This window comes from Ailuropoda melanoleuca, chromosome 9, assembly GCF_002007445.2.
Source record: "Ailuropoda melanoleuca isolate Jingjing chromosome 9, ASM200744v2, whole genome shotgun sequence".
Classification (NCBI taxonomy): Eukaryota; Metazoa; Chordata; class Mammalia; order Carnivora; family Ursidae; genus Ailuropoda; species Ailuropoda melanoleuca.
Window position 1 is genome coordinate 31,523,094 of NC_048226.1, and position 12,390 is coordinate 31,535,483.

At 43.9% G+C, this 12,390-nt stretch overlaps 1 protein-coding gene across 1 annotated transcript; it reads right to left on the reverse strand.

Annotated features, from left to right (window-relative positions):
• Window positions 1–6,991: 6,991 nt before the first annotated feature.
• PENK (proenkephalin) lies at window positions 6,992–12,134 on the reverse strand. The gene is made up of 4 exons (XM_002918331.4): window positions 11,986–12,134; window positions 11,845–11,901; window positions 11,217–11,357; window positions 6,992–7,981 (listed from the first exon to the last, which is right to left on the reverse strand). Exons 2-4 carry the CDS (start codon window positions 11,881–11,883, stop codon window positions 7,319–7,321), a joined length of 843 nt encoding a protein of 280 aa, XP_002918377.3. The 5' UTR covers window positions 11,884–11,901; window positions 11,986–12,134; the 3' UTR covers window positions 6,992–7,318.
• Window positions 12,135–12,390: the final 256 nt, after the last annotated feature.

Below are 12,390 nucleotides of genomic sequence, written 5' to 3' on the forward strand. Positions count from 1 at the left end.
TTTTATCTTTCGATATCTGTGCATGGTTTCATGGCTCCCCGCTTCGTACCTCAATACTCAGCACTGGAGATGTTCCTTTGTAGAGATCCAGATGTATCCTCCTGCGTCTCAGGCTGATTCCATGGATATTCAGGCTGGTCTGGTACCTATCCAGATCGACTCAGGGGACCAGCTGAAAAAGGGGTCCCCTACTCCTCCGCCATTTTAACTCCCCCCAGTTGTTCTTAATATATTGCCAAATTGTGCAACCATCACCACTATATGATTCCATAACACTTTTATTACTCCCTAAAGAAACCTCAGAACCATGAGCAGTCAATCCTCATTCATCCTGTCCCCCTAGTCCCTGGTAAACGCTAATCTACTTTCTGCCCCTATGGATCCTGGATATTCAATATAAATGGAATTATAAATATGTGACATTCAGTGTCCTGTTGCTTTCAGTTTCCCTAATGTTTGCAAGTTTCATCCATGTTGCAACATGTATCTGTATTTCATCCCCTTTATGATTGAATAATATTTTGTTGTATGGATGTACCACATTTTACTTATCCATTCATCTGCTGATGGGTATTGGGTCGTTTCTACTTTTTGACTATTATGAATAATATTGCTATGAACATTTGTGCGCAAGTTTTTGTGCTGACATATCCCTTCGGTTCTCTTGTATATATACTTAGCAGTGGAAATGCTGGGCTGTATGGCAACTGTATGTTTATCTTTTTGAGGAATTGCCAAACGTTTTCAGCAATGTATGAGGGTTACAACTTTTCCACACCCTTGAAAACACTTGTTATTGTCCATCTTTTTTATGGTAGCCATTCTAGTGAGTGTAAAGGGCTACTGGTTTTTTTTTCTCTGTCCTTTTTCATAGTCTAAGTTTTTGGAACTTCTAAAAGATAATACTGAAGCTATTCAATCTATTCCTGTCACTTAAATACTTTTTTAATTAAAAAATGTTTGTTTTGTTGTGGGTGATTTCCTCATTATTAACTTTCTATTAGCTAATGCAATTGTGAACTGTGTCTAGCCTAGAATTTATCCTGCTTAATTAGTTTTTTCCAAATAACTATATACCTCATTTATTGCTAACACATTTTAATTTCATAGTTTCTTGATCTCCTTTTTATGGAGGGCCTTCCTGCCTTTATTTCTTTGAAAATCTTGTAATACTTGTTTTAAACTTTCTTTTCAGATGGTCTTAATATTTGCATTTCATCCCAAGTGAAGTTGTTGCATTTGCTGGCTTTTCTTGAAGTTATTTTCCTTATATATTTCAGAATTTTATAGTGCTATTCGTATAAAATGGGAGTATTTCTCTCTCTCCCTCTTTCCTTACTTGTTTATCAGTTTTGGTTCAGAAACTGAATTTATATTAAGGGGACACTTCCCCTTAATGAAGTTAATCATATTTCAAATCTAGTGGCTAAGCTGACAGGTGGCTTTGCCCACATACTGGTTCTTTAACTGTATCCACTTACTCCGATTACCCCCAGAAACAGAGTCCTGGTCAGCATTCTTGATTTTTTTCAGCCTTTTTCAATAGATGAGCAAGACCTTCCCCTGTGTGAGGTCCTTGGCAATGGACCTGGCTCTTGTACTTTGCCTTTTGGTCCCAGTTATCATGAAAAAGTAGAGGGCCACCTCCACTAGTCTCTAGGCTCATAGTCCAGGAACCCACCATTTCAGTTTCTGCTTAGCATAGTGTGTTTCTGCTTGTAGCCTAAGCTACATGTAGGTTCATCTTTTTCTGAGCACAGTCATGTTTTTTTAAATTAAAACAATTTACATATCGTTCCTATGAGTTCAGATGGGAGCATGGATTCATAATGCTGTTTTAGTGAATGCCTATGGCAAGTAAAACAGAGACGGCTTCTACTTTCCCACTTATTGAGACTGAAATCAATCACACAAATTAACAAATAGTTATAAAATGAAACATGTGCTGTGAAGGGAAAAATTAACCAAACAATCAAAAAAAAAATAAGAGTGTTTTGTGAGAGCTATAATGAAAGACCATGACTAGCCTGGGGGCACTAAGCAGGGAGGAGTGAAGAAGTGGACCCTTGGAAGTCCTTAGTAATAGGATAAACAACAACCAGCTTTCTGGTGTAATTGATTTATAATGGTTGATTGATCTTAAGTGAAATGTTTGTTTTAGTGGTTTTAAATTCTGATAAAATTCTATAAAATTTCTTTTTTTCCCCTACAATATCTTCTAAAACCCTGTGTAGCAAGGATCCAGTCATATAAAATTTAGCTTTGATTTCATTTGAAGACTTTCAGGTATAGAAGATGCTCAGTGAGGCTCATCTTCTTCCTAAGCTGCTTCAGGGTGGATGTCAGGCTTCAATTTAGAGACTCCTGATGGTATCAAGCATTTCTGCCTGGCCTTCCTTCCATGGCCCAGTATTCTTTTGGAACACTGCTTTGGAAGCCTGGTTGGGTCAATAATTGAATGCATGGATTAGTAGCTGGAGTTGCCATGTGACGTATTCCAAGTCTCAAAAGCTTCCGCACTTTTTTGTGCTTTATTTTGCAAAGAATGATTTCACATTAAAACTACCATCAGGAGACGGACTTGTTTCTTCCTGAGAAACAAGAGAACGGGCTGGACTTTTGTTTTCTGCAGCCCCTGGACCTAAAATAGTGCAGTATATGCTCCGTAAGTATTTACTCAGTGAATAACTTTAGCAATGAAAAGGGAAGAAATGGAAGAAATGGCTCACTGTGTAAGTTCTGCCCACTCCCAATTCACCAAAAATTTCTGCCCTACCTGTCAATTCTTTAAGCAGTATGTTTCCTTTCTAGCAATTTAGGGAGAGGTGCTCCTATGATATGTGGACTTCTTTTTAGATATGTTATATTTGATTTAAAAAAAAACCTAAGAGAAAAAGCATAAGCATATGATATGGATGGATATGCTTAAGTTATTGCCAGGTTCCCTCTGCTGAGTAATTGTTATACTCCCTTCTCTGCAGAGACAGGGATTCCTGGTCACTAATATAATTGTATGCTTTGTTTTTTTACTTTCCACTCTCTAAGCAATGAGTGAACTTTGCAAGTGCAGGTTTTTGGTATAGAAAATCTCTTCATTGTATTTTTATCATAAAACATGAAAGTTTATATAACTGACCCCCCACCCAAGTAAACCAAGATGCTATGAAGGGTGCCAAATGATGACAGATATGGATGACAGATATAACTGATGTAATTAGTACATTCTTCTCTCAAGAGAATGGGGAGTGAGGAAACTTACTCTATTTGGCAGAGAGGGTGGTTGAAACACATCAGCTTATTTTGCCACTTAGCTGCTCTCAAACTTGAATTGTTTTCTGTCATACCTAGGCTAAACCCCAGAGCCCCGAAGGCCTCAGAAGGTTTGTTCCTCCAGTTACACACGTGTTCCCATTCAGGGGCATTGCACTCACTATTTGCTCAGTCTGGAATGCGTTTCCATCAATTGTCATGTAGCTGGCTCTATTATTTGTTGAATGAGTGAAATGATTCACATGGGGTGCTTAGGTATACTTCCAGAAAAAAGCCCATAAATATTCACAGCAGTTATAGCTTCAAAGCATTCAAAGCTCCGCCTTCCTCTTCTCCTAAGAAGAAACCTCTGTAGCTCAGGGCTCAAGGCTTTGATTTTTGGATAACTTTCTCGTTACACAGGTTTCCCACGTTTGTAGTAGAAGATTGAGAAAGTGAAGATGAGTATTAAGGGACACTGCTATCCTTCCTGCTGTGTGGGACACAAACCTCAGAAGAGAAAACACTTTTGTTGGGTTTGCTCAGGCTCTCAGCAGACCAAAGCTCACAGAACGTTCCTCATCCCTGAGAGGCCTGGCTAACAGAGCACCTGGTGTCTGAGTGGCCCGGGGTGACAGAGCACCTTATTCCTGGGGGCAGGGGGGTGGGGAGGGAAGCCCAATAGCTCTTTGTAAGAACTGGGAGTTATCACAACCACCTAATGAGGAAAGAGCTTCAGATCACACAACTAGCTGGGAATTCCACCCAGGCAGCCTGGTCGAAGTTTACACAGAGTTCACAGAGCTATCAACTCTTAGAAGGAACCCAGACCAGGACTAGCCTTGAGGTGGATTGATGCTGCCGGTAGTGCATGGATGGAGGTGAAGGGGGACCCAAGCGCTAGGAAAGGTACAGATGGAGCAGCAGCGCCCTCTGCAGGAAATGTGCACCTCCACGCTAAGGGCGCACGGACTTTCCTCCAGGCCCTCAACTCAGCAGCCGCTTGGAGCTTCTGGCACAACCAGCCCAGCTAACCCTAAGTCCTCATCCTAGGCTAGTTCTAACCCTAGTCCCTCCCGTGTTTCCTGACCCCCAAACACCTGGACTGAGCGTACACTGAAGTCCACAGTCACAGTTAACTCTCTACGGTTCTCTGAGTTTAAAACAGCATCCCCGATGATTCCGGCAAAGGCTCCTGGGAATCTAATTAGAACATTCTTTTTTAAAGATTTTTATTTATTTATTTGACAGAGAGAACACAAGCAGGGGGAGCAGCAGGCAGAGGGAGAGGGAGAAGCAGGCTCCCTGCTGAGCACAGAGCCCCCACATGGGGCTCGATCCCAGGACCCTGGGATCATGACCTGAGCCAAAGGCAGATGCTTAACCAGCTGAGCCACCCAGGCCCCGGTAATTAGGACATTCTTGAAAAAAAAAAGCCTTTAAGGCTTAAAGGCGCAAAATTCTAATGATGGATTTCAGACTGCAGGCCAGACAACGTGAGAGATATTTGGGGATTCAGGAAGACCCATAGAGCACCCCTCGAGTCGCATTTCCTGGACAACTGTGATACTTATTGTGAGGCTTGACTTCATTTGACTTTCCACACAGGAGCAGGCAGCTTCATAGGCAGCCAGAGAGAAGATGCCCTCGTGGCTGACCATTTTTCCTCTTTCTTTCTTCTTTTCCTGTTTCCCTGTCCCTCTTGTCTGTTCTCTCCCTCCCTAAACATTTGTGGCACATCTTCTAAATTCATTTTCCACCAGGCGTGAGGAGGGAGAGGAAATACAAGAGTGAGTGACAATGTCCCACCCCAGGCATTGCTGGACCCTCAGCAGAGGTGACAGGTGGCAAAAGGGATGACAAGTCTGTTAACCGCTCTGAGTGTTTTAGTCTGGTCTACACAGCTACCCAAAAATAGAAAAAAAGGAGCTCCTACGTAAAGAACTATACTTGATTTGAAAAATGTTATATTCATTTGATTGTGAAAATTGTGATTTTCTCAAACCCTATTTTATGAGGTATGTATATATATATAAAATACATGTTGTATTATTATAATAACTATGTTACTATCTTATCATGGAGGGACAAGGGCATTTTGCTCTTGCCATCTCTAGGATGTAGGCTGGATTCCTGTTTCCAAGGTTTAGGAATCTTTTGCTCTAGGGGAGAGAATTAAGTGACTTTTTTCTCAAAAGACTAGCCCTGTGTCTCTCCAATCTGACCAGGAGATAGGTTTTGTTTGGTCCATACTGTTTTAAATGGAATCAATGGCCCAAAATAAAAACTTGGGCTATTACCACGAGAATCTGGGATTCAGGTTTCTTTGGAAAAGTCCAGCAATATGGTGCTGGCATTTCCCCGGGGGAAACAATTGGCTAAGGCTGACTGGAGACCTAATACCTCCAAAGTGCTACAGCCTTATCACTCTCTATTGCTCATGACACTGGTTTCCAAGGGCCAGCTGCTATTTATCACCTTTTTCTTGATCCACTTCAAACACTTACATTACTTCCATTTCCAGTTCAAACGGAGAGGGCTCTCACCAGGAAGAAAAAGTTAGTTTGCCAGGGATCATGAGGATAGGCGGTGGTGTGGCTCTGAGTGGTATTGACCAGTACCTCTTGCACTGATCAGGAGGAGAAGCGTCTTCTAATAGTGCTTGGCCATGTTTGGTGTCCCGGGGACCCCAACAGGGCTGGACTCAGAAGGACAGACTGCCCAGGACAGCAGAGCTGCCACATCAGAATGGAGCACACAGGCTGGCACAGTGGTGGATGGCAGGGTAGAGACTCTTCCCCTATTTTTCTGAGTTGCTAAACTCTGAATTTTGGAAGAAGCACATCAAAAGAGAGAGTGGGGGAGGGTCCTGGAGAAATGACCTAGTGGATGGGAGATTAGCTGCAGGTGGTTTCAATTAGAAAAAAGGAGGAAATGTTATTTTTGTTGATGCTGTTTCTGAATCCTGCCCCAAATGGTTTAATTAATATGAAATAGCCATCAGCTTCTTTGTGATAATTTGCCTTCTAAAACATCCATAATACCTTTTCCAGTGATCTGGTCACCAAATTCCTTCATTCATTCCTTTATTTACTCATACGTCCATTTGTCAGACACTGGAGAACCCACCATTGATTGTGGTGTAAGAATATACACTAGGGAACAAGGTACGGTCCCAAGTTCTTCCAGTTCTTGGCAGTGACCTGAGTGAGAGATTGGGGGCGGGAGTGTAAAGGACATTGCTCGGGAACAAGAAGAAGTTTGGGGTCTTCATTCAATTTCTATCCTTCAGCTGCTGGGCAAACTTGGTTCAGCAATTTAACCTGTCTGGGCTTCATCTGCATTTGTGAAGTGGGGCTAAATTGTCCTTCGTTTCTTATTAACTTCTAAAATAGTTTGCTGAAGAAAACAGACATGTACCTCGGATGTAAGCACAGATTTCTTTCTATAGGAGGGCATAGCTAGTTTCTCTATTAGGCTTTGGTTTTTCTTCCTATAACTGATTTCCAGAAATAAGAGTGGAAATACACTGTAGTTTGCCTAGTGTGTTCACTCGTCTAGGATTTTATATGTAAGGAACGAAATGAAAAATGGCTTTGAAGCCTCAGCTGTTGGAAGAGAAGGAGGCCAGTGATGATTCTGCCCAAAGCAGAGGGCTTCAGCATCTTCAACTTTAGGATTTACTGTGGGAACCGGAAGGCGAGTGAGGGCCTGAGAGAAGAAGAAACTTACAAGAATGTCGTGCAGCTGGGGTAACAGGTTTATTGTATCTATTTACAAGTAAGCATTTGTTGGTGTTTTGTCAAAAATAAAGGACAAGGGAACAACAGCGACTGTAGCATGAAAACGACACAGCTGCAATAGACCAATACTGAGCATAAACATCGTCAAGAGAACACGGAACCTGAAGTGGGCGCTTTCAGGTTGTATAGTTAGTTATCCAGACAATAAAGGCAACCCTACAATGCAAGCAATGCACGATAATAAGACACGATTGACCCGGGGATAGGGGCGGAAAGGGGGCAGAGGAAGGCTTGCTGCGGTCTGGGGTCACTGGCTGCCAAGGGGGTTAAAATCTCATAAATCCTCCATATCTTTTCTCCATCTCAGGAACTTCTTTGGAGTAGCTTTCGCCTTCTTCATCGGAGGGCAGAGAGTCGGCAAAGCGCTTGAGGAAGCCCCCGTACCTTTTCTGGTAGTCCATCCACCACTCGGGGCGACCAACTCTTCTCATGAAGCCCCCATAGCGCTTCTGCAGCTCTTTGGCTTCTTCTTCCAGTTGGGGGCTTCTCTTTAAGGCTCTCATGAAGCCCCCGTATCTCTTGCTCACTTCTTCATCTTCACCAGCCTCTGTGTGGGGGCCACTTTCTCGGTTCTCCCCGGTCCCCAGCAGCTCTTTGAGCAGGTCTGAGGAGTTGGCCAGGACGTCCTCCTCATCTGCGTCCTTCTTCATGAAGCCCCCGTATCTCTTGGCCAGGATTTCCCCTCCATTGGCCTCTTCTTCCGGCTCCTGAGGATAAAGCTCATCCATTTTCTTCATGAAGCCTCCATACCTTTTCATGAAGCCCCCATACTTTTTGGCCAGCACGTGGCTCTCGTCGGGCTTGCTGCTCTCTCTGAGGGCGGTGGCGCCATCTTGGGGGAGCTCCAGTTTGGACAGCTGCAGGAGCTCCTTGCAGGTTTCCCAGGTTTTGAGAGAGGGCAGCTTCCATTCACATTCCAGTGTGCAAGCCTGGGAAAAGAATTCCATTTAGTGATACCAAGAGGCTTTTCTGATTTCATTAGGTAAACACGTTTTTGTGAACCGCAGCATGTGTGCTTTGGTATGGAAACTCTCATATAATAAAGTAATTGCCATTTTCTTATTACAACTTTTCAATATCCCTAACAAGCAAATCAAAGGAAAATGGAATCACTGTGGGTAATTAATTGAATCAAATTAGAATTTTTCTTTGAATTTTGACAGAGTGTATCTGCCATGCCATTTCAATATTGTAAAAGAACTTTTCCACCCAATTTTAACCTAGATTGGCTGCCGGCACAATCTAATTTCACTGGATAATTTTCCACTGTTGATTGCATTTTGTTTGAGCTTTTTCTCACCAAGAGGGAGAAATTTCTCTTTACCTAATTAGGGACATCATCCCCAGATTCCTTTTATCTTCTTGTCTTACAGATGAAATCAATATTAATAATATAATGTTTGTTTACTTTCTTGTGTTACTATTCTACCTGGAATGGCATCTAGTATTCCTGCAAACACTTTCATTCTTTAAAGAAAAACAATAATTCCAAAATAAATTGGAAAAGAAAGACATTCTAAAACTCATTTAAAGTCCTACGAATTATTTGGATGATGACATCTTGATTTGCTGACTGTAGAGGTGTTTTGCTCCCCCCTCTTTGATTGAAAACAGATTTAAACAGATTAAAACAGATTAATCACCTTGAACCAAATGTTTGTAATGATGAGCTCTGATATGAAATTATTATATGCAAATGTTCACACATTATTCATGTTTCTTAACACTTAGTTACTGGTGTACAAAAAAGGTTTTTATTTTCCCCCAATGGAAATCATATTATTTGACAAAATAATGGGAATGAGAAATGATCTGTATATAATTCCTTCTTTTTATTATATAATAATTATATAATATTATATAATAATTAAGTCCTAATCATTGTAAGATTTAGGTTATATGTTCTACTAATCTTGTTAAGATTCTCTTCTATTCGACAGATCACTTGGGTATGATAAAATAGAACTAATATTGCATGAGCATTTATAAAGTCTAATATTTCAGGCTTTCGATAGCTGCTTGAAGTATACTTATAGAATGGAGGTTACAGACCCTTGCTTTAGAAGAACCAGGTCCTTTCTTGGCCTTTAAAAACATATTGGTATGTTAATTTATATAAAATACACATGTATTATTTTCACAATGCAAGAAAGCACTTCATGAGTATAACAAAATTCCTTAGGGTACTTTAACTGGCTCTTAATAATTATTTAAGCTTTGTGTCTAAGAAAATTAATATATGCATATGTAAAAATCTAAAGATGATGCAGTTAAAATGATCCCATGTTATTCTTGATATCTAAGAAATAAACACATCATTAAAAACGTAAGATGTTCATGTGTCAACAACATTTCCACTCTAAAATGAAATGTAAATGATCTCCTTGCCAAAAATCACCATTGACTATTTTGTATACTATTACCAAAAGGCTTTTTAATGTTGGGATTCCTTCAAAGAAAAAATGACAAATAANAAGAAATAATGACAAATAATCAGAATAAAGCACTCCTACTAAAGAAGTCCTGTTAACTTATAAGCTACCATATAGGTCTATGCATTTTTTTGGTAGTATTTATCACACTCTATGTTCTATGGTCAAGATCACAGCAGACAGTAAATTCAATATGGACATCAATCATGGCATGCCTGCTTAGCTTTGCACCTACCACATACCCAAGCACAAGAGTCTCACAGGTTGGGAGAGGCTCAATATTTGTTACATTGATTCTACATCGTTTTAGTTAGGCAGCCTCCTTTCTCCTGTCTTCTGCATCTGAGCTGAAATTCCAGAACTGCTAGAATACCAACAACATAGTTATTAACAAAGCTTTTTGTCACAGAGAAAATAACCACCCTACATGTAAGCGCCAATAAAACACCAATCAGGTAAACAAATCAGAAAGACAAAAGATAGATGAAGAGGATTGTTACCCCTATTTAAGATGCAACATGTCATCATAGTTTAAATATAAAGCCCTACTGTGTGTCTTCTTGGGGCCGTGTTAGGACCTGAACAGATGGAATGAAGTAGATGAGGTGACTCAAGGGAGACAAACACATGTGTAATCCGAAATGTATGCTTTGCGTTTTGTGGAATTCTTTCCGATATTTCCATCCCCAATTTACACATCTACATCACAAAATTTCTTCAAAGGCTCAAATGAGGAACTTAACTCCTTGTGTTAATATACTATTCCCTACTGAGCCTTTTAAGTCATCACAGAATTTCAACAAATTGAGAAGACAGTGCAAAAGAATCATTGGAGGAGAGAGTTAAAATGAAGCTTCCTGGGGTCCCCAATTCAGAGATTGTGATTCAGTAGGGCACCAGGGGTGATTTTAAGAGCATAGGGACTCTATCAGAATGAGTATTTTGTTCTCAGCTCTCCCCCTTCCCCAAGCTCTGGTCATGTAGTTTATTATCTTTGCATTGTTGTCACCTCTTTGGATACTGGCCATCTCTCCTGTGCCTATTTCATAGCCAAATTAAACTGTTGTCTTAGTAGCTATTACAAAAGTACATCCAAGATAAGACAGAAGTTGAATTCCAGAGTCACTTGCCTATGAGACAGTGCTGATCTCTTTCTCTCCCATCTACTGCTCACCCCCCCTTCCTCTCCCTTCCTCGGGATCCCAACCCTTTGCTCTCTCCTATCCACAGGTGAGGGGAAGGGCTTGAAGGATCTGAGGATGAAAGGACTGGAGAAATGAAATCCAAAGAAAGACAACGAAATGTCACTAATAAAAAAATGTCATTATTTGCAGGAAGGATGGGAGGATGGTTGTGTGGAAGGGACCCTTGGTGGGATATGTTAGGAACTGGGGTGACTGAGCATCTTCGCTGGGACAGGTGGGGCGACAACCTAGTGCTCTCCAAGATGCTGAAGAGAATACATCTCCGGGCTCCTGCATTCCCAGGGCTAAAACGAACTTCGTTTGTGTGGCAACACTGCCGCCCTCACCTAGATGGTCGCGGGTCCTGAAGCTGAGAGCTAGAGCGGGACTTTTGTTGGCATTCGGGGAACAGTCGGACACCTGCGTCACCAGAGATCGGCGCCGTGGGGCCGGGACCGATGGTGTCCAGGCGATGCGCCCCGCGGCCTCAGGCCCGGCTGTGTGCGGACGGACTCCTCTACCAGCCCACTCACCGCGGCTACACTCACCAGGGGGTTGATGTCGGTCGGGCGCGCCAGGCGGTAGCTGCACGTCGCGCAGTCCTGGCTGCATTCCGCCCTCACGGTCGCCAGGAGCCCCGGGCCGAGCGCCAGCAGCCAAGTGCAGAGTCTCAGGAACCGCGCCATAGGCTGCAGGGAGAAAGGGACGCGAACTCCGAGCGTGTTGGGAGCAAAGCGTGTCCCTCCGAGGGCCCCCTCGCCGGGACAGTCCCAGCTGGGGGTTGTCACAGGGATGCGCTTTCCTGAGCCCCTGCGCCCGCCCGGCCGACGCCGCTCCTGGAAGCCCGGGGCAGACCGCCTCGCTGTTCCCAGGTTGACACTGCCACCCCGAACCCGGGGATGCCTGGGCTCTCGGCTCTTTCTGGACTTCACTGCCTCAGGAGGATTCTGGACAGAATACCAGAACGCGAAGACCAAATGCGAGGGAACGGGAGACTTGGGGCGGGGGAGCTGGGGGAGCTTTCACCTGGGTCACAAACAGGGACCAGAAGAAAGTTGGGGCACCCCGTGCAATGAATGAAACGCCGAAAAACAAAAATAAAAACAAAAAACAACCGAGCAGGCAGACGGTCCCAAATGCCCGCAGCAAAGGCGCGATTTGGCCAAGTTCACTCACGTTGACAGCGATCGTATGGCGCAGGCTGGTCGGAGACATCGGGTCCCAAGCACTGCTCTGGAAGGGAGAGAAGAAGGCAGGTGTGAGCCGGGCGGGCGTCGGGGTGAAGCGGCCGGGTGCGCGGGCAGATGCGGGCCTCACCGTCGCGGTCCTCTGCGTCTTCAGGGCTCAGAGTCCCTGCCTCGCCTGGCCTCGCTATACCGGGGTTGGTGGCGGCTGGAGCCACTTTATAATTAGCCCCCAAGCCAAGGAGGCGAGCGCGCCCCAATCGCCAGCGGGCTGCAGCTGACGCAGGCCCTACGCCAGCCCCGCGCCGACGCCCTCGTGGGAGGGGTCCGTCCCGGCCCCAGCACGCGGCCCGGGGGTGGGGGGCGCGGGGTGGCTCAGCTCGCGGCTGGGTGACACACCGAGGCAGTTAGGACATGTGGGGAGAGAGTGGGATGACATCAAGTCCTCACTCCCCCCAGTGAGGTCACTGAAATTGCACTCTCTGGGGGTGCGGGCTCCAGGGAGAGAGCCAAGGTGGAGGCGTTAGGAGGGGCAGGT